This window comes from Labeo rohita, chromosome 2 (assembly GCF_022985175.1).
Source record: "Labeo rohita strain BAU-BD-2019 chromosome 2, IGBB_LRoh.1.0, whole genome shotgun sequence".
In the NCBI taxonomy this organism is placed as follows: domain Eukaryota; kingdom Metazoa; phylum Chordata; class Actinopteri; order Cypriniformes; family Cyprinidae; genus Labeo; species Labeo rohita.
In genome coordinates, this window is record NC_066870.1 from 35,543,341 (window position 1) to 35,569,617 (window position 26,277).

The window sequence follows — 26,277 nt, forward strand, 5'->3', positions numbered from 1 at the left end:
CATAAAATAAAATAAAAATGTCTATTTTTCAAATATATCTCAAACACAAAGGTTTTCTTCAGATGTGATTAAAACACCACAGGACCATTTAATAGTTTTTAAAGGCATTTAATTTGTTTCAACAACTTCCGGAGAGTTTTACAAAAGTAGAAAAATGAAGAAACAAGACAAGAACGCATCATAAATGACAATTCTGTCAAAACATATATTAACATTGAGAGATCTGCAGACAGTTGTGTTTGTTTGTAGTTGTTCTGAACTTGAGCTGCAGCATTTGGTCTTCAGATCTGTGCAAAACAAACAAGATTCATTAGAGCTGGTAGCAAAACACCAGACAAGTTCATCTTGAGAAAAGTTATAGAAAATACATTTAGAGACAATTAAAGAAAATATTGTTATGGATGTAGATGATGGTAAAAGACCGACATTGATTTTAATGATGTCCATACCAAGTGATGCAATGAAATACAGATATTACATATTTACTAAATTAGAAATTGCAAAATAAATTAATATGAAGAAAAAACACTTGATTTAAAAAAAATTGTCTGTAAATTATTGATTGTGTAAACCACAGGTGTCAAACTCAGTTCCTGGAGAGCCGCAGCCCTGCAAAGCTTAGTTCCAAGCCTGCTCCAACACACATACCATGTACTTTTCAAACAAGCCTGAAGGACCTGATTAGCTGGATCAGGTGTGTTTAATTAGGATTGAATCTAAACTCTGCAGGGCTGCAAGTTTAACACCCCTGGTGTAAACCTGTTATAGTAGTGCGAACTGGTAATTATATGTGAGCCTGTACCACAAAACCAGTCATAAGTAGCATGATTATATTTGTAGCAATAGCCAAAAATACACTGTATGAGTCAATATTACTGAATTTTCTTTTGATTAGTAATATGCATTGCTAAGAACTTCATTTGGACAACTTTAAAGGTGATTTTCTTAACATTTAGAATTTTGCCCCCTCAGACTGCAGATTTTCAAATGATGCATCTTGGCCAAATATTGTCCTGTCCTAACATACATCAATGGAAAGATTATTTTGTGCTCCAGGGTCACATATCTTCTCAAATACATAGCAAGTAATGTAAATGTTACACTCAGCACACAGTAACATGATTTGAATATGACATAGCAGCAAACTGAATATAACACAAACAGAAAAACTTTCTCAAGGTTGTCCCCAAGATTCCGACACGTCTGCCCTTAGGTGTGGTATTTCTAGCAACGCCAAAATAAAAGTCCAGTTGCCATCAGCACTTATCATCCAAACAGAAAAACTCATTTGCCAATGCTGATCATTTCAAATTGCCAAATATTTGCTGATATATTGGCTTTGGTGTTACATATTGGTCGACCACTAATTTTTCAAACATATGTGTCTTTAGCATGGATTAAAACAGTTTATTGGCAATTTGATGAAGATGGTTTGACATATCTCTAAATTCATGACAACCAGAAACCTTATCTTGAAAAAAAATTAACACAAAATGCGGAATAAAGTAATGAATGTTAACCTCAGGTTACCACTTCTGTGCAACTGCATATTTCATTGCACAAAAATAATACAGGACACAAAGAAGGAAGCATCTATTGCTTTATCAGGCCATTCTTCTACTTTAGGCAGCTGAGAGTTTATTATCTGTCAGATAAAGAGTTTCTAGAGAAATTATTCATTCTGAGCAAGCAGTTTAGAGTGGTTTTTTTTAAAAGGATCTGAGTGTATCTACTATTTTGGTGCTTTGTGTTCTTTTTTGGTGTCTGAACTATGAGACATAAACCCTTTAACACATACTCTTTTTTGAAAACTACCAGAAAATACATCTTTTTCTTCCCTTAAAAGTGGGCTCAGCCATTTTATGGGTCTGGCTTCGGGTCTCATCTGCATCCAGCTATTTTTAGCTGTATAAAACAGCTTGTTTTGCTGATTGAAATTGCAAACTGGTGTGTCATACCATATATTTTTTTAATGTATTATCTTAATTATGAACACACTGGTTTGTAGTGCACAGTTTTACCATTTACTGCACATTGTTATTCTTGTTATCCCTATAGTGGCTGATGAACCAGAAGTCTCGTCCATAGGCTTACTCTCACATAAGGTTATGGAATAAGGTTATGGCAATTGTCCAGTATGAGAAGTTGCAATATAATTAATAAATTAGCAGTATCATCCTATCTGTGAACTTAAACATTATACACATGAAAGTGATGCTGAACCATTCAATGGTTGTTACCGGAACACACACCTGCTGTAAGAGGCACAAAGCAGATGCTCTCATTCAGCCAACAAAATTGACCACCACTAGATGAAGAACAGTGTGAGCAAACAGGAAATCAGCGAAGGCTCTCTCAGGAGACACGGTCAGGAAATCTCTTTTATTCTGAGGGTTGATCTGGATGCGAAGACACACTGAAGACAGAAGAACATGAAGACACAAATTATTAATAGATAAGACATTTTGCCATAATTAAATAAACAAGCAAATTAATATATTGCAAAAATAAAACGATATACTTAAAAAAGGAACAATTATTTATAATTATAATATATATATATATATATATATATATATATATATATATATATATATGTGTGTGTGTGTATACGTATGTATATGTATATATATATATGTGTATACATACATATATATATATACAGTGTATATATATATATATATATATATATATATACAGTGTATATATATATATATATATATATATATATATATATACAGTATATATATATATATATATATATATATATATATATATGTGTGTGTGTATATATATATATATATATACACACATATACATACATACAAACATATGTTACAGATACGGAAAAAAAGGGTTTTGCAATCTCAGTGATATTGTATTATGAAATTTTTATTTAAACATGATATCCTACACACTCACACGACATACGTACATACATACATACATACATACATACATACATGCCAAACATGCATACATACAGGGTTCATACATACATAACATTAAACACAATTATTTATCTTATGTATTATTAAATACGTGTAAATACCAGCCAGTATGAAGGATCCCACGCATGAAATGAATCCAGATAAGAAGCTGTTGAAGGGAAACGTTCCCACCAGCAGACAGTACAGGAACTGAAACACTCCGGTCAACAAAATATATAGCAGATACGCGTCGATCATCTTCAGCTTAGTCGGTGTGCTGCTCCTGTACTCCTCCACAAAACGCGAAATAACTGAAAACACCGAATTAGACATGATTTCTGCAGGAAATGTACACAGAAACCCTGGAAATCAAGCAGCAAGGAAATGAATGACGTGTAAGAGAGAGACAGATGTGCGTCCTCTAAACGTTCCCCTCTGGAACTGCGGGTGAATTTTAGTTCCGGTTCTCGTGAAGCATTCGTGTTCAATGCAAATAAATGAAATACATCTTATTTTCTCTCAGTATAATTTTACAAATTCAATTTTTTTTAATTTTCAATTATTTTTAATTCTTAAATGCATAACATATTCAGGTAAAAAAAAAAATCTAAAATATAATTATTTAATAAAATCAGAGTAAAGATTATTCCTTATCTCTAAATTAGTACACGGACGGTTTGAAACATCAACACTTATAAATGTATATAAATATGTTCACAAATTAAGACAAAGAGTCGTTTTGTGACTTTTCACCCACTTCGTTTATATCTGTGGCACGGCTCCTTTAAAGACGATGACGTCAGGGTTACAAAAGGCAAACACAACACGGGCCTTTAAAGTGACTGTGTTTGACAGATCCGGTAGTAGCGAATACACGGATCTAAAGTCTGTCAGTCTGTCATTGTGGATTTTTCTTGTATTATGTTTTATAATAATGTCTCCTGCAAACGCCGCAATGCAAGACGAGACTGATACAGAGTGAGTACCGTAATATTTTAATATAGCCGACAATCACAATACACACTTGAGATGTGAGTTGCTAATGTAACATCAAGTTTTCTTTTATTATGACACAAACACAGTGTATGCTTAACATGCGACTATTTCAACTCAGTGATTGAAATGAAGTAACAGAATAATTTACAGGCTACTCGCTCTGTCTTTATTGTTCAGGATGATTTCATAACATTATGCAAAGTCATGCTGAGCTGTTACATCACTATAGTTATGGCTTGCTTTATGAGCTTTTCTGTGTTGTTATTCGTTATAGGAGAGTTAATTTTCAATTTAAAACTAAAACGTTCATTTAAATTCTAAAAAGTTCCATTCAAATGATGTACAATATAGTTTGTGCTCCATAAATAAAATATTATGTTATAATAAAGTGATGCTACCAACATAATTAACATCTTAAGACTAAAAGTTACATTTTAAATGTTAATGGCACCTTTTATTCATATGGCATATAGTACGAACCATAAAAAATTATGTATAATAAATTGATGCTTCTAAAATAAATTACATATTATTATTATTTTTTTTATTTTATTGCTTATAGGAGTTTAAATTTATAACTAAAAAATTGCATTTAAATGCTCATTTCCAAATATATGATGTACAGTATTGACCATAAATAAAAATTTATTTTATAATAAATTAATTCCCCTAACTTAACTTTTCTTTTTAAGACTAAAATGTAAGTTTTAGTGCTAATGGCAACTTTGATTCATATGGTGTACAGTACAGAGCATAAAAATATTTTATAATAAAGTGATGCTCCTAAAAGTGTAAATTTAAGACTAAAATTTATATTTAAGTGCTAATGGAAACTTTTAAATATGGTCAGTACTGTACAACATATAAATAAAAATGTATTTTATAATAAACTCATTCCCTTAACTTTTCTGTCTTATTATTGCTAATGGTTTTTAAATTTAAGGCTAAAATTTAAGTTTTTGTGCTAATGTCAACTTTGATTCATATGTTGTAGAGTACAGAACATAAATAGAATTTTATTTTTTCAATTGTATAATAAAGTGATGCTCTCAGCGTTACTTAACTCTTTATTTAAAACATTTTGTCCTGTGTGTGCTTGCATATGAATTATGCCCTCAAAGCATTATTAATACCAGTTTTATTGCCAGCAGGTGACAGGCTTGTACTGTGTATAAAGGCAGATGACGTAACGCTGTATGTACTCAGACTGATGACATGGACAGTCTCATAGTCCTTCCTACCGTTCTTATCCATTTACTGACTTTATATTAATCTCTTTCTTCAGACAGACCTCTGGGAACTGGTCTTGGTGGCCCTCTTGGAGACCCACATCCATGTCATTATTAAAAAGTGCAGAGGCTAAAATTCTTGCCTGTAAGATCCTCACTGTCCCCTATAATATTTAGAAAATATTTAGAAATTATAATAATTATAATATGTCTTATTATCTTATTATAATAATACAATATTATTGAGATTATATTTTATGAAAAAATTATATTTTATTATTTATTTTTATAAATAATAAATAATATATTTTTATTATTTTATTATTATTAAAAAAATATATATTATTTCATTATTTTATTTCATCCCATTATTTTATTTTATTTCAGGTATCCAGAATGACGTCTGGTCCAGATTTGTGACGTTGCCAAATCAAAACAGAATATGGACCCTTAAAGTCACCAATAAATCAGCACGCAAACATAAAGACCAAGGTAGCATTTCTAATCTTCTACAATGGCTGTAAAAGTATTTTGCACACTTGAATATTGTCTGACCTTGTCTATGTGTCTCTACAGGCGCTCAGACGCCCCTAGTGATGGTCCACGGGTTTGGAGGGGGCGTTGGCCTCTGGATCCATAACCTGGACGCTTTAAGTCGTTCTCGACCTGTCTACGCATTTGACCTGCTGGGCTTTGGTCGCAGCTCTCGCCCATCGTTCCCGTCTGATGCTTCATTGGCTGAAGAGCAGTTTGTTACTTCCATAGAGCAGTGGAGACAATCAATGGGCCTGGAGCGCATGATCCTATTGGGCCACAGCTTGGGAGGTTATCTAGCAACATCCTATACAATCCAATATCCAGAAAGGTATCTAAAAAAAGCTTAAATTATAATACAATAATTGCAATATTTTATAATAATAGTTGCCATCTACTGAGCTATAGTTCATATAAAATCCATATGATTCGTCAGCACCGATAGCTTTGTGGCGTGCCAACATGTGGCGACTTGTGGCACAGTTGCGCTTTGGGTGTCCCGAGTTTGAATTCCACCTCGTGGACCTGTCGCAATCCTGTCCCCCTTTCTCTCTCCCCCACTCACATCCTGTCATATCTACATTGTCTTTTCAAAAATGCCAAAAAAAACATGATTTTCGTTTATTAGAATGTTTACTGATCCTTTTAGAATTGCCATAAAATATTTAAATGTTCAATTTTATGTTATGCATTATCAAATTTGATTGAAATTATTTGTTCAAACTTTCAAACTTTTGGCAGTCCGATTAAATAATGTGTAAAAAGATTTAAAAGATGTTATTGCAAATGTAAACCAAGATATAATACCAAAATATAAATGCAAAGCAAATCATACAAAAATTTATAAAAAATAAAATTGATTAAAATAAATAATAGTAATAAAAACCTTTTTTTTTTTTTTTTTTTGACAAATTGGCTGTGTTTGTTGGTTTGAAATAATAAAGAAAATAAATAAATATAAATAAAACAACACAAAAATCAGACTACGTGACATTTATATTAAAGAAACGTTGCACAAACACACTATAAAATAAAAATTATATTTAATCAAATTAATTTTATAGATTTAAAAAAAAATGGAAACACTAAATATATTGTTTAAAATCAAGACAAAAAGTCTTGGACGTTTTTTTTGGTTGTCAGACTTGGTTGTCATTGTTAATGTAATGAAAACAAAGTAATTGTGTTTTTTTGTCCACTAGAGTCAGTCACCTCATCCTGGTGGACGCGTGGGGTTTCCCTGAGCGAGCCCAGCCTCAGATACAGGGGTCAGAAGGTCAAGGGTCAGAGGTTAAAAGGGTCTCACCACCTCGCTGGGTAAAAGCTCTGGTATCAGTGTTCAGCCTCTTCAACCCGCTGGCCGTCATCAGAGCAGCCGGACCCTGGGGTGAGTATCAGTAAATATATACAGTATTCAAAATGTAAATATATATTAAGAACCACTGCTCTATACTATAATAATAATAATAAAAATACATAACTTAAAAATAATAAAATAGTCTGATTTGTAATTAAAATTGAGTGTTGATTGATTTTTATTGCTTCTTCTGACTTCATCACTGTTCTCGTCACAGTGCATTATGGGATTGACTTTATCATGAATCATACATGCAATTATGCCTTAGACTTAGGCGAAAATTGGGTATCTAATGCTACTTTCCTTTTTAATGGATTAAAATGCTGTCTAGGGAGCTTACTAGGTTTTGGGATAAAAGCAAGTCAAGATTAGCTTGATGTTACTTCAGAATCTGTCATTCAGACATCATCACATTATGTGTTCATGCAGGTCCAGGGCTGGTGAACAGGTTTCGTCCCGACTTCAAGAGAAAATTTGAGGATCTGTTTGATGATGACACCATGACACAGTATATTTACCACTGTAACGCCCAGAACCCAAGGTACAGTCTTTCTACAGATGCATTCTTCTAAAGATGCAGAAGAAACTGTATTTAAATCTCTTTTCTTCTCAGCGGTGAGGTGGGTTTCAAAGCGATGTCTGAGTCTCTCGGCTGGGCCAAGAGGCCGATGGTTCAGCGTGTTCATTTACTGCCACCGTCGATGCCCGTCAGCATGCTATACGGCGCGCTGTCCTGGGTGGACGCGTCCACTGGAAACAAAGTCATTCAGATCAGAGACAAAAGCCCCACTACTGTCACGGTGAGAAATGATTGCGTTTGCAAAACCAGATGCTTTTTATATTTAAAGTTGAGGTTAGAAATATATTAAGATTATATAAAATATCCACATTTTCTCTCTACAGCTGATCGAAGATGCTTCCCATAACGTGTACGCCGACCAGCCGGAAGAGTTCAACCGAGTGGTTGAGAATATCTGTAATACAGTAGACTAAATATGACGCACAATGGTTTGTGGGTGTGGGCATATCTATTTTTGAAAGAGGTCTGTCCCCAATTTGTGAAATCAGATTTATAGAAACATATGCTTCGTATTCTTATTTTACTATTTGTGGCCTTAAATGTGAAAAGGCTCTGTGATTGTACTGCAGGATTTAATGGAAACTGGTTGTATTTGTATTTTCTAACCTATATTTTATTCAGATTCCTTTTCAATCATGCACTGAAAAAATCATACTACATGTTAAACCTGTGTCTTGAATGCACTGACAATGTTTGAACAGTCATATTGACTAAAATAAGATTCATTTAGCATTATAAACAATTGTCTGTTTTTATAATGTGCGTATCTCAATACATTGCTGTACCTTTAATAAGAGGTGTCTGCATTCGTTTCTCATTATAGACTCTTTATGAGTGAGTGTTGTCACGACACGTCATCAGTTGGCCAAACTCGCATATTTTGCTGATTACTGCTGTTGAAAATGGTCAATTATTGTCATTGGCACTAATCGGTTGGACCAGGAAAAATATTTGGAGTACTATAGACTGACAAAAGTTAACAAATGAAGGAGAAGAGTGCAAAAAACTATCTGAGGAACAAAAGGCGTTTGTGGTTGGCCAAGCTTAACCAGAATTTCCAGGGCACGAAACTTGACAACATTCATGTTTGTTCTTATCATTTCCGGTCACGTAAGTGAAATATCAGGCTAATGTTTTAATTAATACTGCTTGTACGTATCTTTACCAACCTATTAACTTAAGTTTGTCAAAATATTGCACTCTTTCCTGCTTACTAAGTCCTTTTTTATGATTTAGCAGCTTCTACACATGTTTTTTCCATGGTTTAGACAGCATAAATTAGCAGAACAACATATTCAGTAGTACATTAACCATGCAATCCATGCTGTTGTTTACATCCAAGTATAGGCAATATGTCTTCGCATCTGGTTAACTGACAAATTGTGATGCAAGTGCAAACCCTCTGTAGACTTTATATACTGTTTATTTAGGAATTTTATGTATATTTATTTACACATCACCCTGGTTCCCCCAACACAAACCCAACAGGATTTTTCCATTGGTTTCTAGATTATTGCAGAAAATATGCTTGGTGACTGACACAAGTTTGTGATTCTGACATACTTTGTTTATCAGGATAATATTTAAAAATGAACACAACTTTTGTGAATTCTGAAGCCTATACAATTGGCAGACGTAATTAGCTAAAGTTTTTCTTCTACGCAGAAGTAACCCTATGGACGAGACTTCCGGTTTGTTAACGTTACAAATATAGGGGAAATAACAAGAAGAATAACAATGACACTGTTTGCACTACAAACCAGTGTGTTCATGATTAAAATAATACATTGAAATAATATGACAAGACACACCAATTTGCTATATCAAGCAGCAAAACGCCGCTTTGTACCTAAAACTAGCCGCCGTCCGAATGAGACCGGAAGTCAGACCCATAACAAATGGCGGCCTTTATTTAAAAACATTTTCCACAACAGTTGGAGTTAGAATAGTTTAAAAATTAAGCAACCACCTTTTTCAAGATTCATGAAAGCTTTAAAAAAAATCAGGAATCGGGTATTACTGATGTATATTAGGTCGTAGAATAAACGTGAAAATATCTTAAGATTTTATCAGACTCAATGAGCTGTTCTCATTCCTCTTGTCATTACAATGAAGTGACACTACGAGGCGCTAAATGCAGCTTTTTGCTCTTTGAGGTAAGAATGCAGCTGAAAGAATATGAAATAGTATGCAAAAACAAATGTGTCCCTGGACCACAAAACCAGTCTTAAGTAGCACGGGTATATTTGTAGCAATAGCCAAAAATACAGTATGGCAGTTTTTACTTTTATGCCAAAAATGATTACGATATTAAATATCATGTTCCATTTAGATATTTTGTAAATTTCCTACCATCAAAACTTAATTTTTGATTAGTAATATGCATTGCTAAGAACTTCATTTAGATTTTTTGCACCCTCAGATTCCTGATTTTCAAAGCTTATTTATTTAGCTTTCAAATCTGAATAAATCTTAGTTAAAAAAAATGGACCCTTATGACTGGTTTTGTGGTTCAGGGTCACAAATGTTTTGAACAGTAGTAAACTATGCTAGTAGCATGGCCTCACTACATCACAAATGTGACCCTGGACCACAATCATAAGGGTCAATTTGTCAAAACTGAGATTTATACATCATAATAAATAAGCTTTCAACTGATGTATGGTGTGTTAGGATAGGACAATATTTGGCTGAGATACAACTATTTGAATATATGGAATTTTAGGGTGCAAAAAAATCTAAATATTGAGAAAAGAACCTTTAAAGTTTCCAAATGAAGTTCTTAGCAATGCATATTAGTAATCAAAAATTAAGTTTTGATATATTTACAGTAGGAATTTTACTAAATATCTCCATGGAACATGATCTTTACTTAATTTCCTAATGTTTTTTGGCATAAAAGAAAAATCAATCATTTTGACCCATACAATGTATTTTTGGCTATTGCTACAAATACACCCCAGCGACTTAAGACTGGTTTTGTGGTCCTGGGTCACAAATATGGATGTTTTGTATCTTAATCCTCTGATATTTCTGACTTATTTGGCATACTAGAAATGTAAGGTATCAAATGGAAGTACTGAATTGTCCTTGCAGTATTTTTGATTTTGTGGATTAATTTGTAGTAAACAACTTGAAATGCAACTCTTAATTCAGGTGCAAGTGTTTGGTGTGAGCAAATCGTTTAAAAAACCTCTTCAACATGTTGATCTCACGACAGATGACATTTGTTCAAATGCAAACAAGGGAGTGCTTTACTTTATCTTTTCAAATCAAGCACACAAGTCTCATCTTGTTCAAGCAGTTGAAAGAAACATCTTCAAAAAACTACCACAGAGAACAAAATATGCTGTTAATAAAATGACATTTTTTAAACAACAAAATACATAAATAATACAAAAACAAACTAGTTTTATCTCCTTCATAAAAACCTAATATGCCATTAAATGTAAGTGTCTTCATATACCTTTATCGGTGAAGTGCGTAGGTATAGTATTAGTTTACAAAATTAAGTTAAGGTACAACAGAATTATGCATTAGACAAATGCAGTTAGATGTAAATTCAATATTAATAAACTGTGAACAGTATGCAGTGTAAGGCAGTACAGGTGCTTAGAAATGAAACGAATGAGCTACATGTGTTTATCCACAATAAAATATCTATATTTTTTTAGATTAACATTCATAAAGTAAAATTTAAATACACACATTAATAGTTTTTTTTTCATTTGATCAACTAAAGATAACCGTTAATAAACACAGTATAGTTTTTTTTTTAAATAAATAATGTCTAAAAGGAAATAAAAAACTTCAAATTAGGGACATACAGTAGAAACGGTTGTATGTGAGAAAGAGGGTTATTTCTTTAAAGAATTAACCACATGGCTCAGCGTACACTACTTAAAAGTGCAGCTAATTCACTGGCTCTCATGAACGTCGATGTCGGCCACGCCGTGCACTTGCGTCAGCTGTTTGCAGTCTAGAGACGCCACCAGCTTCCTCTGGCCCGCTATCGTGGGGATGAAGTGCTCCGTCACGGTCACATTGCCATGTTTGCTCACATCACTGAGAGAAAAGAAAAAGAAAAGATATGGAAGAGAGAGATTAATGCAACATACTCATTAGTGAGAGAAAAGGAGGATTTCTCATGTGTGACTATTCAAACAATTCTATACAAACATCTATTCACACCATTCAAAGCAGCAAAGATACAAGAACAATGAACTGAATTGTGCAGAGAATTTGAACTGAGTACAGGTCATTGTTATTCAGTATGATTTATGTTTTCTTTATTTTGATATTTATTACAGTACAGTATTTAAAAATATTTAAAATTAGCATTTATTTTTATGTTATCAAAATAGTTTTAAGTTTAGTAATTTTGTTTTTTTGTCATTTTTATTATATATATATATATATAGAAAGAGCTACCAAATACTAAATAACACTGTGTACAGTGTTATTTAGTATTTTATATTAGAATAAGCTTTAATATAGGAGTTTTTATATTTATTATAGTACATTATTACAGTATTTATTAATACTTAGAATTATTCATATCAATATTAATTTTCATTTCAACCTTAATAAACTTTAAATGTATGAATTTTATTTTTGACATTTTATTTGTTTTTGTGTTGTTTCATTAGTTTATTTTTTAAAAATATTTTTATTTAGAGTTTCAGTTTTAGTAATTTTAGTACTTCAGTGGGTTTTTTTTAGTCACTAAGGCAACGTTTCTTAAATTTACGTTTACTTTTAATTATTTTTTTTAAGCTTTTCATCCATTTATTTATTTATTTATTTAATTTCAGCTTTATTGCAATTAACAAAACAGATTTTTTATCTTTTCAGTTATAGCTTTAAATAACAATAACACTGAATCCTGCTTATATTTGGGTACAGGTCTTTGTTATTTAGTATCATTTATAGTTTTTATATTTATTATAGTACAGTATTTAATAATTTTGAAATTAGCTTTTATTTTTATATTATCGGTATCGTTTAAAAATTTTAAAAATGTTATTTTTTGTCATTTTATTGTATTAGTTTTTTCTATCTAATTTTTATTTGTCATTTTTAGTAGAACAAGAGCAATAAACTGAATTGTGTACAGTGTTATTTAGTATTTTATATTACAATATGTATTTATCGTATAGTTTTTATATTTATTTTAAAGTATTACAGTATTTACTGTACTTAGAACTTAGTACTTAGAATTATTAATATAGATATTCATTTTCATTTTAACTTTAATAAACTTAAAATTTATTCATTTTATTTTTGACATTTTATTAGTTTTTGTGTTGTTTCATTAGTTTATTTAAAAAAAATATTTTTATTGAGATTTAAATTTTCGGTTTCACTTTTAGTAATTTTAGTACTTCATTGTAAACACTTTTATTTTAATTTTAGTCAGTCACAAAGACAACATTTCGTACATTTCTTAAATTTACGTTTAATTCATTTTTTAAGCTTTTCATCCATTTTTTAATTTATTTATTTACTTTTAAATTTTATCTTTATTGCAATTAAGAAAACAGATTTTTAATCTGGATCCTGTTTAAATTTTAACCATAATTTGGGTACAGGTCATAGTTGTTTAGAAGAATTTATAGTTTTTATAACTATTATAGTGCAGTATTTACTAATATTTATTATTTTATTAGTTTTGTTTAATAAGTTTAGTAATTTTTTAATTTTTAATTTTTATTATATTTGGTTTTTTATATCTAATTTTTATTTGTCCGTTTAAGTTATTTTAGTAGAACAAGAACAATGAATTGTATTGCGTACAGTGTTATTTAGTATTTTTATGAGAATATGTATTTATATTATAGTTTCTATATTTATTATAGTATAGTACTACAATATTTATAATTAGAATTAGAGTTTATTTTTAGATATTAATTTTAATTTTTATTTATATTTTAGTAATTTTACTTTTGACATTGTATTAGTTTTTGTGTTGTTTTATTTGTTTATTTTTTTATATACATTTTTATTTATGTTTATCTTTATTCTTCAGTTTAGGTTTTGGTCATTCAATTTTACTACTCTTCTTATTTTATTTCAATTGGTCACCAAGGCAACATTTCTTACGTTTCTTAAATTTACGTTTACTTTTAATTTAAGTTTTTTTTTTTTTTTACTTCAGCTGTATTACAGTTAAAGAAACTACTTTTAATATTTTTTGTTGTAGTTTTAGCTAACAATACCACTGGATCCTGTCTAAATTTTAAGCATAATTTAAGACTATTTCTAATGGGATTTCAGTGGAAATTAACCAAGATCCTAATCAAAATTCCTGCAAGACTTTTATTATTTTTATGAGTCCTGATGGATATTGTTGAACATTCAACAGAACTTCACTTATATTTTATTGGAATTAGAATCACAGAGAGAGCTTTATCAATTTTAAAACTCTATATATTTTTAAATATCTTACAGGGCCATTTTTCCAGTCCATAATTATAATAGTCCTGTTTGGAGCTCTAACTCTATGAAATCTCTATAGGATCTGGTTTTTGCGTTGTTTTGTTGTGATTCCTTATGAAAATCTCCACAAGAATCCTTCAGGATTGTCTCCAAATGCTAGAATTCTGAGAGGAATCGTGCACACATTCCGGTCAGGATGACTAAATTTTGGATAATAGTTTCTTACCCGACTTTGATGGGATGAAGGTCTCTCAGCCCCAGTCCTTCCACTCGGATAACCACATTACGGAGAGTACAAGGCAGAGGATTTGTGAAGGTGATCTTTGCAGACATCTCCTTGCCCACATACGCCTCTCCGATGGGCTGCAATGAGAAACCAAGCATATTTACAAACCCTCTCTTTTGTTTTAATTTGGGAAAAATAGTACTGTGGTCAAATGAACTGTATTGTGTTAAAAAGCAGGTGACGGTTCTGATTGTCTCACCTCAATTTTGAGATCAGGTGTTCGGAGCCTAAAGCTGGTCTGATTGGCCAAAACCTGCTGGGTCTCACTGACCCGTCCAGACAGGGTCATCATGAGTGCGGCCTGGTCCACCAGTTGATTCTGATACTGCGTGTATGGCAGAACCCACTCAATGACCTTCTCTAAAGGGCATAAAATAGACATGAAGAGATTATTAGCAATGGTTATGAGCTTTAGACATTCCTAGAGATTTCTCAGTATTTTATGTATACTGCCTATTTTAAAAAACTATGTGAATTAAATAAATAATTAACATTAAATTAATAATCCAATTCTTATGTTTATTTATCATATATATTAAATAAAAACGTGTTTTTTAATTGAATATAAATATAAAAAACGTATGTATTAATATTTTATTTATTTATAGCAATGGTTATGTTTTTACAATTTGATATAAATACATATAAAAGAAATGTATTTTTTATTAAATCTTTTATTAATTATTTTATTTATTTAATTTAAAACAGTTTTAAGAAATAATTGACATTAAATTTACAGTAGCAAATATGTATGCAATTACACTAGTAATGCATATGTGAGTGAATTTTTTTTTCTATGAAAATAATAATAAAATAATAATAAACAAATTCATTTCTGAAATAAATTATTTTAAGTACAAAAATTACTAAAATAAATATAAAGTAAATGAATGCAAATAACGTATATTTTCAATGGAAATTCATATTTTATGGAATTTATATTTTATAGGATATTCAAATGTTGTGTTCATATAACGAGAAAAGATTACGTTAGATATGTTTTATCAGCCCCACTGGAAAAATGGAAGCAGAAAATTTGTATACTATCGAAAATATTGTGAAATATAAACTCAGTTGAATATAAATATAATATAATTATATAAATATAATTATAATTAATTTATAGTTTTGAGAAATAATTTACATTAAATTTACAGTAGCAAATATGTATGCATTTACACTAGTAATACAAATGTGAGTGGATTATTTATATTTAAGAGGATATTTAAATATTATGTTATTTATTGTTATTGTTATTGTTAATGTTATTTATTTATTTCTATTTATTTAAGTTAACTGCCAAGGCAAAATGTCTTGCGTTTCTTAAATGTACATTTACTTCTAATTTAAGTGTGTCATCAAATTTTTAAAATGTCATTTTATTTTAGCTTTTTTCTTTTAGCAATTAATGAAAATTATTTTTAATTATTTTAGTTGTAGTTTTAGTTAACAATAACACTGGATATGGTTACTGGTTAAATACAGTTTATCAATCAGACTGGAAATGGAAGCAGAAAATTTGTCTACCATAGAAAAAAAAAAAATTGGAAAATGTAAACTCAAAATTATGAGAAAAAAAGCCAACACCGCAAGATGCAAACTTAAAATTATAAATTAGAGTTTATAACTTGCAACTGTGAGATGTAAACTCAGAATTCTGAAAGAAAAGGTTAAAATAAATTTACAATTATAAGTTTGTAACTTGCAAATGTGAGAAAAAAGCCAGAATTGTGAGATGAAAAGTCGCAATTACCTTTTTTATAGGAAAGCTTCCATTGTATACTGCCCACAGTATGCATACTGTTGCAGTAGTATAAGTAGTATACTAGTATGCCATTCAGAACAAACCCAAACTCACCTTCCTGTGGCTTAAGCTCCACATTGAGTGTGTCCTTCTTCACAGTGTCCCTCAGCACGCCAGTGTAGTACATGACCGCCGCCTGGCTGTGGAGAGTAGTTCTGCGCGGCTGAGAGCTTGTGTTCTTCAGCACGATCATCAACTTAGCATCTCCTCCCATGAGTGGACCTTCTCCCTCCATCCTCACCTCCACCCGCACATCCTCAGCAATGGGACTGGAGTAGACGTCCGGTTTACTGCCATAGCGACAGGCCGTTTCCACAGCAATACGCTCCTCTTCTGAGCCTGGTGAGGCAGATTAAAAAGTAGTTATGTATACATTTCCCACATTTTTAATAATATCCTCTTTTGTGTTGAGCAGAATAAAAAAACTCATACAAGCTGTGGGTGAATAAATGATGAGAGAATTAAGATTTTTGGGTGAACTGTCTCTTTAAGGCGATTGTGTCATGTGTTTATATTTTGTGTAGCTGAGTAACTGAGACAATGCTGATATTGTTTCCTGTGGGTGGAACTCAGTTAGGTTTAAACAACTCGTTTGGAGATAATGAGAGGTATTTTGGTGAATAGGCTGAGTGATTACGGCAGAGCCATTTATTGCTGGTTTAAACGGGTATTGTGTGCTCTTGAATGACTGTTCTGGCTTTAGCCATCATTTCTGCTTGGTGTTTGAAGTTGCTCTGGTAAGACAGTGCTGACTAAGAACATGCAGTTAACTCCTGAGTGTATGGATAAATCTCACAAAGAAATGTCTGGGTTATATTGCTCTCTAAAAATCAACTAGAATTTTTTCCAAAAGAAAAGAAAAGAAAAGAAAACAAAATAAAATAAAAAAAATAAAATAAAATAAAATAAAATAAAATCTAAAATAAAATTTGCTAATAAATAATTTGAATTTTTTATTTATAATTTATATTAAAAATGATAACAATTGTTACTAGAAATAATATATAAAAGTAAAAAATAACTCATTAATAACTGATATTAAGCAAATGTATAAACGTTTATGTAAAATAATATTTTCATTTAATATAAATAGTATGTTAACCATTATAATTCATAATTCACAGTAAATAATTTAATAGTATAGTAAATAAATTATAGTATAAATAAATATTTTGTATTGTAAATATACTGTAACACTTTACAATAAGGTGTCTTTTGTTACCATTAGTTAATGTGTTAACTAACATGAACAAACAATGAACAATACATTTACTACACTATTTATTAATCCTTGTTAGTTGATAAAAATAGTCATTCTTTGTTCATGTTAGTTGTGTCATAACTTGTGATTTTAATGCATTAGTAAATGCTGAAATTAACATTAAGTATGATTAATAAATGCTGCAGAAGTAGTTCATTCTTAGCTCATGTTAACTAATGCAGTTAAGTAATGTTAACTAACTAACTACCTTATTGTATAGTGTTACAGTATATTTACAGTACAAAATATTTATTTATACTATAATTTATTTGTATGTACATATTTGCTTCTGCATATGTATATATAAAAGTATTTTTCTAGATCTATTTATGTATATTAAATAAAAAAAAAAATTATATTTTGACATTATATTTAATATATATATATATAATATATATTTATATATATATATATATATATATATATATATATATATATATATATATATATATATATATATATATATATATATACTTTTTATTTTTAATGCAAAATCGATAATCTCCTGGCTTTTAAATCGTATACAATTTTCTCTGAGAAACTAAACAAGTTCTCATACGAGTGTTCTCATCATTTTAATACCACATTATTTCATCATTATGTACAAATTGGCCTGGTTACATTGAGTAATATTTGCTTAAGGCCTCTCCTTTTGACAGCTATAGTCTACCTGTATATTTCAGACGGGTACAGGCAAAACAAGACACTGCAATTGATGTTTGAAATGTGTGAGAGTGTGTGTTTCTCACCTTCAGGATATTTGTAAAGGTTTGTGATGTCGACACGCTCATCAGAGCCCACAGCCTTAGTGCTGATGCAGTGACCGACAGCTTTCTTCTCACTGTGGACCTGACTAAAAGTGCCGTCCGGGTTCCTCTGCCAGTAGATCTTATCACTGTTCACCTGCAGCAGAAAAAGCTCAGGGTTTAAAGCCAAAACTCCTTAAAGAGGCATGACTGTCAAGATAAGAGCAGGTTTTTAACACGATCTTTTAGAGGGTATAAAGAAAATATTAACAAGGAATTCTAACACGCCAGGACCGGCCTGTTCTGTAGAGCATTCACATTTAACAGCATCCACAAGTCTTTTAACTCTTGTACTGTGTAATACTCAGAGTGAAACAGCAATGCATTATTCTTAATTAATGAGAAAAAAACGAGAGCAAGGTGATTCTATCCAATTGGAAATGAAAACATAAGAATTTGTGATGTCCAGTGGTGTTATTGTTTCTTAAAACTATAATATATGATTCCTGTGGGTTTGGTTGTCTGATAACTTTTCTATACATTATGTACCCCATTATTAAGAGACCACGGGGGAGGGTAAAAAAGTTGCATTTATATGTGACATCATGTTATTCCAGTTTGCATATTGAACAAATATTAAAAAAGAACAAAATATTAGGGGTCATCAAATACAGCTGCAACCAAATAAAACATAAACACTAGATTAAAAAAAACTAAAATTAAAACTTTAAAACTTTAATGTTGCATTGGCAGCTAACTGAAATGAAGCAAGTTGAAATACAAAAATTACTGAAATGGAAATAAAAATTCAAAAAACAAACAGAATAAATAAAATTACAAAAACTAAAAGGAAAACTAAATCACAAAAGTAAAAGATAATCTAAAGTATTAATAAATATTATAATAGTAGAACATAAATAACATTCAAATATAATATTTAATATATAAGAAATACATAAGAAATACTCTTTTTACGTTTTTAAGTTAACAGGAGTTTTTATATTCTAATGCATTTTTTATAAAGAAAAAACATGCACAAATTAATTATGCACAATTGCACGAATGTGCAATTACAGTATTTTCCAGAAAATAAGCCGCACATGAAAATAAGACATACTGTGTCAAAATTGCATTGTTAAAAACAAAAAAAAAAAACATACACAGCTAAATCACATCTGTGCATGCCACACTGTATTTTAAAATTCAGAAATAATTTAAAATACCTTTAAATAAAACAAAACCTGTACAAATATTATAAACACTATAAATATGTATTTTAGTTCTTCTCCCTTCATAACAAATTCTTTAAATTTAACTATTCAGGACAAAAAGGAATTAAAACCATAAGAGTAAAAAACAAATTTTAGTGGGATTCATTATAAACAACATTTATTATAAGCACCACATCTAAACTAGTTTTTTATATTCATAATAGATTTGAATATAAGTTACTTTGGAATATAAGTCACGGTATGTTTCAGATTAATAAAAAAGTGGCTTGTATTTCAGAAAATATGGTAAAAAGAAACTGGTACCCATTTCTTAAAGCTGCAGTCCGTAACTTATTTGAGTTCAAAATTCACAAAATTTATATAATAAGCAAGTACAACACGAATCCATTTTCCAAACCGTGTTTTTGGCTTATCCTGAATCACTATGGTACGCCTATAATATATTTTTATATTTAGACTATTTTAGACTGGGTCGGCACTGCTGCAGAGTAGCCCAGTACCTGTGTGATTTGTCATAGGCATAAACAGAGAGAAGTAGCTCCGACTACAATGTTCTTCCACAAGATGCATGCAGTTTATTAACCGTTAGAGTACTAAAAGTTACAGACTCCAGCTTGAAGTAATTTAGATGTGGATGGTTTTTCAATGGATGTTTTTTTTATGTATATAATGATAATTTGTCTGAGCTCACCTCAGCAAAGACGAAAGGCGTGTCGAACTTAAGGTAGACCTGTCCAGAGCGAATAGCGGCCAGTGACGCCGGGCCGCAGCGGAATGTCCCGTGACTGGTCTCCTGGGGAGTGGAATCCACGGCCTGCCAGCCACCCATACCTGGAGGCAGATCTGGACGGGCCATCCAGCAATCATTCCAAACATGGAAGTTCCTGTAGGACAAGAAGGGAAATCAGGGATTCAGAAAGACTTAATAAAAGAATAAGCATTGATATACTGGTATAACAGCAGTCTTGGACTTACTGCATGAAATGATTTCATGAAAAACACAAACGCTCACCATACAGAGTCTGAGTTGAGATGATGGATTGGTTGCATATCCTCATCAAAATACACATCTGTTGTCAAGGACACGTCCGTATCATGGGCAGATTGGAAATTAGTTACGGAACGGCAAGGAATACCTAGACATCTCAATACTGGGACAGATAAAGAGAGAGAAAGAGCATGAGTTATTCATTTTTTTGTAGATATTTGATATAATAATATTCACTACTGTTCAAACTGTTCAGGCTTTTTGGAAGAAATTAATGCTTTTATTCCACAAGAATGCATTCATTTAAAGACACAGTTAAGACATTTTTGATGTCACTGTATTTGCATCAAAGATCAAAAATATGAAGCAGCACAGAAAGTACTCAGCACAGAAATGATCAGCACAGAAATGCATATTAGAATGATTTCTGAAAGATCATATGACAGAAGACTGGAGTAATGATGCTAAAAATGTAGCTTTGCATCACAGGAATAAATTAATACATTCACATTAGTACGTTTATCTAAATAAAATTAATTTACATTTTATTTTAATTTAAATAATTAAATAAAAAAAAATGTACAATTAAATTACATTTTAAAATCTAGTCAAATATAAAACCGTTTTAAAATGATAATATTTCACAATATTACTGTTTTTGCTGTATTTTTCATCCAAAAATGCAGCCTTAGTGTATATCTTATCAAACTAAACTATTGTGATACCCTAGTAATGAGTGCACAACTCATGCAGAGTCGAATACTATTAATGTCTGTATGTGGAATGAACAGTATGCAGACAGGAGTATTTTAAATTCCCTACGGGGTCGCAGTGCTGTTAACTGAGGTCAGCTATGAATGTCACAAGACCGCGGTAAAGATAGTCTGCGACTTGCGGCTCAGGATTCCAGAGGCTACTTACACTTGTAAACAATAGCACATTTTGTTCATTTGCAAATTCCTATGACATCACATACCCTCCCAAAATACACTGATTTTATATTTTACTATATACTTTTTGATGTGTAACTGACTTTTCTTAAGAATAGTAAGAAATGCATGGTTAAACTGCAATATTTCACCACTTGATTTTTTTAATCACTCATAAAATGTCCTCAGACATCCTGGCAGATATCACTGAAATAAGTGTCTTGACATCAGTTTTTGTCACAAAGACATTTTTTTGGCAAGAGTTGATAATTTAATGCGATAATACTAAAAACAGGCATTAAGAAAGACAATGTGTTGACTTCAGGATGAATACATCTCATTTTACCTATGTATTTTTTTTCCACATTACTGTAATTATTTATACATTATTATTTCTCCCACATTGACAATTGCTAAAGTAATTTTCACTGAATATTCAGTAAATATTACAGTAAAACTGATTTACTGTGACTATATATTCTACAAACGACCAACACTTTTTTTTTAGCCAATCATAATCATTCTCTTTTGTGTTCAGGTTTGACAATATCGGATTTGCTGCTCAAAAAACATTTATTATTATTATGTTGAAAACAGCTGAGTAGAATTTTTTTAGGATTTCTTTGATGAATAGAAAGTTTAGAAGAACAGCATTTATCTAAAATATAAATCTTTTGTAACATTATATATGTCTTTATCATCACTTTTGATCAGTTTAAAGCATCCTTGCTAAATAAAAGTATTAATTTCTATAATATCTTTTTCCCCCAAAAATTATACTGACTCCAAGCTTTTGAATGGTATAGTGCATGATGTTACATAAGCTTTTTATTTCAGATAAATGCTGATCTTAAGATCTTTCTATTCATCAAAGAATCCTGAAAAAAATGTTCTCAAGTGTTTTAAATCTTGATAATAATAATAATAACAAAATGTTTCTTGGACAGCAAATCAGCATATTAGAATGATTTCTAAAGGATCATGTGACACTGTAGACTGGAGTAATGATGCTGAAAATTCAGCTTTGATCACAGGAATAAATTACATTTTAAAATCTATTCAAATAGAAAGCAGTTATTTTAAATAGTAAAAATATTTCAGAATTTTACTGCTTTTGCTGTACTTTGGATCAAATAAATGCAGGCTTGGAAAGCAGAAGAGACTTCTTTAAAACACATTAAAAATCTTACTGTTCAAAAACTTTTGACTGGTAGTGTCTCTGCTATTTTTTCACAGTCAAAGTTTTATGTTACGCTCTTAAAATAAAAGTTCCAAAAATCTTGGACAAGAAGAACACTTCAATCATCTCAAGAACCTTTTATGGAATGGAAAGATTCCATTGATGTTTAAGGTTCTTTATGGAACCATCGATGCCAGTAAAGAACCTTTTTTAAGAGTGCATATGTCTGCAGCCGGAATCTTGAATCACTCACCACAAGTTTTACCACTAGAGAACAGAGGCTCTTATCTACACACACCTGTGGTCGTGACCCCAGAAAACACCCAGCACTGGCCGTATTTGACGGGTGTTCCTCCTTCTTTGTGGTACTGCCTAAGGATTTCAATGCTTCCACTCCAGGCTGTGGGAGACGTCCCACCCACATAATTCCCAGACCAGTTTCCCTCCAGAACGCCACGGTCATCTGGGGAATTGATCTAGAACACACAATAAGATAAATTCAATAAAGGTTTCTGAGGTCAGGACAGGTAAAGAGTCTCTTTACTACATCTCACTACACTCACCATGGCAGAAATAACTCGGACCACATTGACAGGATCTCCTCTACCTGAGGGAGGAACCTCGCTATTATCCAGGACAAACAGACAGGCCTCCAGAATTCCTTCATCAAACTGGGTGAGAAAGAGAGAGAGAGAGAGAGAATGAAGTGAAATCTCAAGTCTAAACAGGGTCCAGAATTAACATTTGCCAAAACTGGCTTTGTTAAGCAAACAAATACTGGTTGCCACATATTTCTGCTATTTTGTAAGCACAGTAATCACATATTTTTTTCCAAGCCAGTCTACAATTACACTATAATTGATGTCAGATTTACCGTAAACGCCATACAAAAACAAAATGAACTGTGGTTTGGTGCTTTATAAGATGCAAGTTCCTGTCTATGTGGGCAGTACTTGTGAGAAAGAAAAAGTCTTTTATTCTGATCTCCGCACCTGGCCGAAGTTCCACGTACGAGCTCCGATCTGCAACTCAGTGCCATAGTAGATTCTTCCAGTGTCATTTAAGACGTACTCCTTCAGCTCCTTCTCACTCTCCATGTACACCGTGTCATCTGAAGAGAGAGAGAGAGAGAGAGTCATAAGGGAGCATGAACACAGTTCCAGGATTTGATACGGTGGTTTGGGTCATTTTGACGTCATCAACATGAGCCACCACAGGGCGTCTGGAATCTGTTTTGTTCTGTTTCCATGCAACGTTCTCTGTTCTGCACATGGGCGGTGGTCTGAACAAGAGGGAGGTTCAGTGCAATCAAACGGGAAAGGGAAAAAAAAGAAACTATAAAGTAACGGAAATGACTGGAGGAGATACTAGAGGACTGAAGAGATTGTGAAATGAGCGGAAAAATGACTCAGGCATGCTAGGGAAAGTGTAATGGAAAGAGGCCAGACAGAGTGAAGCAATGAGACAAAAAAAACAGCAGGCTCAGACATTTTATAGTTTATGTTAGGGACTTTATACTGATATACTGATAAGACAGTACTTCTTTTTTTATGTAAATAATATTAGTTGTTCTTTAACACAATATCACAAATAAATAAAGCAAAATTTTCCAACTTCTAAAACAGTGTTGTTATTGCTACCTTAACAAAACTATTAAAAATCATTTTACTTCATTGAAATAAGGCTGAAATAAAATAAAATGAAATATTAAAAATTTTAACTTGAAAACTTAAAAAAATTAAAATTTGAAAGGCAACTAACCAAAATAAAAAGTTTAGGACACTGAAAAAAATTGGTGTACAAAGTTTCACTTTGAAATTGCTAGTAAATCTTTAAAAAGAACTACAAATAAAATGACAAACTGAATTAAACTGTTTATTTAAAAATAGAAAATAATATTTTCTTGTAAAACAATCTTTGTTCTTGCAATAACCTTTGTTTTAGCTATTAATATTTCATAAATCAAACGAAATATAAATATTAGATTAAAAAAAAAAAAAAAACTTAAAAACAAGCATGTTTATTGGAAACATTTTTCTTGGGAACAGTTTTTTAATAGTCACTTAATTCATTAATAGCTTTTAGCTTATTAGTCGTTTGTAAAATAACCTTAATTAATAAAAGCTAGTTCCTAATGACACTATCCTCCAAGAAGTGACTTTTGGATTAAAAACTGAATAAACATGAGTAAATTTTAGTGACAGATTAGATAAAATTTCAGAAATCAGTCAACAATATGATCCCTGTTGACAAAAATAGCATATGCTGGTTAGGTATGTTTAAGACATATGGTTTTAGGTATGTTTTGTAGCATGGAAGCTGGTTTGAGCTGGTTAAAAGATGGTTATGTGCTGGTCCTAAACTGGTCCTTAACAACTAGCTCCTGCTCAGGACCAGCTCATAACCAGTTTATAACCAGCTCAAACCAGCTTCCATCTTAAACCAGCTCAAGACCAACTAAGGACCATCTTAAACCAGCTCAAACCAGCTATCACACTTCAAAACATACCTAACCAGCATATACTGTTTTTTTTTAACAGGGATTATATCAAAATGACAACAGATGGTTATAAAAATTAATTATAATTATTAAATAATTAACAATTTGACACCCAATGAGCAATTGTTAACTTTACCTGTTTATTTGCATCCTCTTAGGTATCCTCTAAATTTTATTGCCCTTGAGTATTTAATCAAGTTATGTCAAGCTAAAGTCAGCAACACCCTGTTATTAAAACTCTTCCTTGAATTAAAACACAACCAGGCAGGGTTACAGAGTTTACAATGTTTTGCAGAACAGGTATGGCCCAGCAGCTTTCAACAAAAGCACAGAGCATAAAAATGTACTGTTATACAACAGTCTGAAAGAAAGCAGTAAAGAATGACAGGAAGAGGCCTGGAGTGAAAGAGGGGCCAAAAAGGGAAAGAAAGAGAGCGGGAGAGGGAAGATATATTTGACATGTGAATCGCCAGATGAGGTGGAGCTGTAAAAGTGGAGTGAAGGGTGATTTGGCAGACCTCTTTCTCTCTCCTTACAAAACATCTCTGGCATTCAGTGCAGAAATGAGAGCCTGAACCACCCTAGAAAACTAGCTGAAGCTTAAAATTTGTTTCACCTTCTGATCATTTAACACAGAATCTAAAATAAACATAAAAAGGTGTGTTCTTTTGTTATTACTATATGCATTGAATAAGTTCTCCTTTTAATATTATTTAGTTTTATTTTCATTAACATTTATGTTTGATATTTTGTTACGTTTTATCTAGTTTATGATTCTTATCAAATACAACACTTTAAGAGAATCAAATACATACAACACAACCAGTGTAGAGCAATTCCTGAGTGAATAACTCAAATAAGCTGGTACTTTTTAATAATCCAAAACACAAACAGCATGACCGAATCTGATATTTAAATGAAAACTAACTCTTTTGAGCTGTTTTTATTTTTTATATGAATCCAAAAAAACTGCATAAATGAATCTGATTTTCAAATGACAAATATGAGCCAGCTCCTTTAAATAAAACAAAACTGCACAACCAGTATAGACAGATTCTTAAACAAATTATTAAATATGAACAGATTCTTTACAATAAAATCAGTCCAACTGACTGCTGAATGAATGACTGTTTTGAGCTATTAGTGAATCAAACCACATACAGCTTGACACTTGACAAGTTACTCACTGGTTAACCAAATACAATTTTGTAGTTAGAGGTTAGTCAGTTTTGTATTATTTTAGATGTATGTATATGTATAGGTATATGTATAAATCAATGTATCAAC

The 26,277-nt window shown here is 31.4% G+C and overlaps 3 protein-coding genes across 5 annotated transcripts in view; 1 reads left to right on the top strand and 2 right to left on the bottom strand.

Moving 5' to 3' along the window:
• Positions 1–92: 92 nt before the first annotated feature.
• On the bottom strand, positions 93–3,362 carry dad1 (defender against cell death 1). Its single transcript, XM_051124224.1, has 3 exons — positions 3,053–3,362; positions 2,253–2,416; positions 93–287 (listed from the first exon to the last, which is right to left on the bottom strand). Exons 1-2 carry the CDS (start codon positions 3,261–3,263, stop codon positions 2,286–2,288), a joined length of 342 nt encoding a protein of 113 aa, XP_050980181.1. The 5' UTR covers positions 3,264–3,362; the 3' UTR covers positions 93–287; positions 2,253–2,285.
• Positions 3,363–3,744: 382 nt separating this feature from the next.
• Positions 3,745–8,425, top strand: abhd4 (abhydrolase domain containing 4, N-acyl phospholipase B). 3 transcript variants are annotated; one of them, XM_051096611.1, is made up of 9 exons: positions 3,759–3,908; positions 5,078–5,120; positions 5,212–5,300; positions 5,543–5,647; positions 5,732–6,020; positions 6,892–7,076; positions 7,476–7,587; positions 7,660–7,846; positions 7,950–8,425. In XM_051096611.1, exons 3-9 carry the CDS (start codon positions 5,261–5,263, stop codon positions 8,037–8,039), a joined length of 1,008 nt encoding a protein of 335 aa, XP_050952568.1. In that variant the 5' UTR covers positions 3,759–3,908; positions 5,078–5,120; positions 5,212–5,260; the 3' UTR covers positions 8,040–8,425. The 3 variants fall into 3 exon arrangements, with proteins under 3 accessions (XP_050952560.1, XP_050952568.1, XP_050952577.1); XM_051096620.1 differs by having other exon boundaries at positions 3,767–3,908; positions 5,075–5,120; XM_051096603.1 differs by lacking the exon at positions 5,078–5,120 and having other exon boundaries at positions 3,745–3,908.
• A 655-nt stretch (positions 8,426–9,080) lies between these two features.
• Positions 9,081–26,277, bottom strand: part of tgm1l1 (transglutaminase 1 like 1) — a 28,148-nt gene continuing 10,951 nt past the window's right edge. The window contains exons 5-14 of the mRNA XM_051136520.1: positions 23,483–23,601; positions 23,054–23,161; positions 22,789–22,966; positions 20,406–20,544; positions 20,085–20,277; positions 18,165–18,318; positions 16,209–16,493; positions 14,550–14,710; positions 14,291–14,427; positions 9,081–11,691 (exon numbers count right to left, since the gene is read on the bottom strand). Of these exons, the coding sequence (XP_050992477.1) occupies positions 11,544–11,691; positions 14,291–14,427; positions 14,550–14,710; positions 16,209–16,493; positions 18,165–18,318; positions 20,085–20,277; positions 20,406–20,544; positions 22,789–22,966; positions 23,054–23,161; positions 23,483–23,601 (1,622 nt within the window). The 3' untranslated portion in view covers positions 9,081–11,543. The remainder of the gene's footprint in view (positions 11,692–14,290; positions 14,428–14,549; positions 14,711–16,208; positions 16,494–18,164; positions 18,319–20,084; positions 20,278–20,405; positions 20,545–22,788; positions 22,967–23,053; positions 23,162–23,482; positions 23,602–26,277) is intronic.

Bases quoted from the DNA above. Each gene is read 5' to 3' on its own strand.
- dad1 (XM_051124224.1), bottom strand. From the start codon at position 3,263: ATGTCTAATTCGGTGTTTTCAGTTATTTCGCGTTTTGTGGAGGAGTAC. The intron at 2,417-3,052 runs GTATTTACACGT...TTCTGTCTTCAG, and splicing joins GGGATCCTTCATACTGGCTG to TGTGTCTTCGCATCCAGATC.
- abhd4 (XM_051096603.1), top strand. From the start codon at position 3,865: ATGTCTCCTGCAAACGCCGCAATGCAAGACGAGACTGATACAGA. The intron at 3,909-5,211 runs GTGAGTACCGTA...CTCTTTCTTCAG, and splicing joins CAAGACGAGACTGATACAGA to ACAGACCTCTGGGAACTGGT. The intron at 5,648-5,731 runs GTAGCATTTCTA...GTGTCTCTACAG, and splicing joins ACGCAAACATAAAGACCAAG to GCGCTCAGACGCCCCTAGTG.